The 1,572-nt window shown below is 44.3% G+C and overlaps 1 protein-coding gene across 1 annotated transcript; it reads right to left on the minus strand.

Moving 5' to 3' along the window:
• Positions 1-225: 225 nt before the first annotated feature.
• Positions 226-1,324, minus strand: LOC147894154 (Cytochrome c oxidase, subunit Vib family protein). The gene is made up of 3 exons (XM_087385117.1): positions 1,151-1,324; positions 904-1,041; positions 226-810 (listed from the first exon to the last, which is right to left on the minus strand). Exons 1-3 carry the CDS (start codon positions 1,214-1,216, stop codon positions 694-696), a joined length of 321 nt encoding a protein of 106 aa, XP_087241243.1. The 5' UTR covers positions 1,217-1,324; the 3' UTR covers positions 226-693.
• Positions 1,325-1,572: the final 248 nt, after the last annotated feature.

The following is a 1,572-nucleotide window of genomic DNA, read 5'->3' on the forward strand; positions in this document are numbered from 1 at the left end:
TGTGGACGACATGCAATCAGCTCTTCTACAAACGAAGGCAGTGGAGTCAACACTCAGCTTTGACAAGGCTATAATTGTAAATCAAAAAGCAATCCTGACACACTCAGCAAGCATGCCTTGTGGACAGGAGTTTTTCTGATGAAAATAATATTTGCTCTGTAGTAAAGATATTTGTAACTGCACAGATACCTTTAATCTTTGGGGCAAGGTTAGAAGCATTTACAAGGTACTGATGAATCTGGAGCACTGTGCAGTCCCTACATATTGTTATTAGCCAAATCTGCACTATTACACAATCCTTACATAGTGTCATTGGCTCTATACAGAATTGCTAGCAAACTGTGTTTCATACAAATGCACCTTAAAACATACTGGAAGTGTAAAGAAACTTTAATATTATCCAGGTATTTGCAAAAGCGTACGCATATATTGATCCATGTACTTTTCAAAAATCATTATACATTACACCATCGATACACGTCTGAAAGCTGTCTGCTGCCACCGGATGGATTGATATCATGCTCATTCACAGTATCATTTAGTATACCAAAAATGACGCCACGGAGGAGGAAGAACAGTTGGAGCTTCTTGCACTTTTTCGATTCTGAACAAACTCTTCCCCCTGCTGCTTTGATAGCAAAAACGAATCTTCCACGCTCCGTGATGGTACATCCGAAACCGTCAATTCTTCTGTCACTGTTTGAACGTTGAAGGTTGAGGAAGAGAAATAGGGCCTCCTCGTGGGTTTTCTTTATCCAGCAACCGTTTTACACGTTTCTTCGCACAGTACTGACGATCAAAGTGTTTCACCTGCTTCCCCACATTCCAGGAAACTTTATGTATACAAAAATGCAGGTTGGCCTTGCAATTCCAACGAGATAAACACTAGTAAGTATTACATACCCAGGTAGGCCGACAATTCTTTTCGTATTCAGCTCGAGTTTTCTTGCACGTGACCGGATAAAGTAAACCTACCGAGGCTAATTCTGTGGGAGGGGTATTGCTTTCCTTGTCCAAGCAAGCGTAGAACAAGTCACGGGCCTGGGATAAACTCAAAGCAAGCAGGGAGAAAAGGTAAAAGGGGGGGCAAAGAAGCAAGGAAAATGAGGAAGAGAAAAGGCAAAATTCAAAGCTATGAGAAACCCTAAACCTTGTAGCAAGCTGCTCGACCGTTGGCCAAGACATCGAAGGCCACCTCCTGCTGCTGTTGGGCCATTCCGGCAGCTCTCCTTACTTGCTTCCTCCTCTCTTCATCATCCACCACCAAGAGTCTAGTTGCTCATGACCACAACATGAATGGGGGACACGTGTCCTTTATTAGCACCGCCTCCTTCGCGCCTGTTCCCACAACAACATCCCTGCTTCGAAATGCAAGCTTGCTCGATTCCCACGTTCCCCACCACCCCAGGATCAAGCACTTCGACGCCCCACTCGAAATATGAAGGAGCGGACCAAACGCTCAAACCCTGGCGTTGCCTCGTTGACGCAGGAATATCCTCTTAGAGGTAGTGCTATAGTGGAGGATTGAAACTCCTTTTGTGGATTTCCACATGTAATTCTTTAGTGGAGGAT

The sequence above is a fragment of the Dipteris shenzhenensis genome, chromosome 14 (genome assembly GCF_047967505.1).
Source record: "Dipteris shenzhenensis isolate YYH24624 ecotype China chromosome 14, Dip_SZ_1.0, whole genome shotgun sequence".
Classification (NCBI taxonomy): domain Eukaryota; kingdom Viridiplantae; phylum Streptophyta; class Polypodiopsida; order Gleicheniales; family Dipteridaceae; genus Dipteris; species Dipteris shenzhenensis.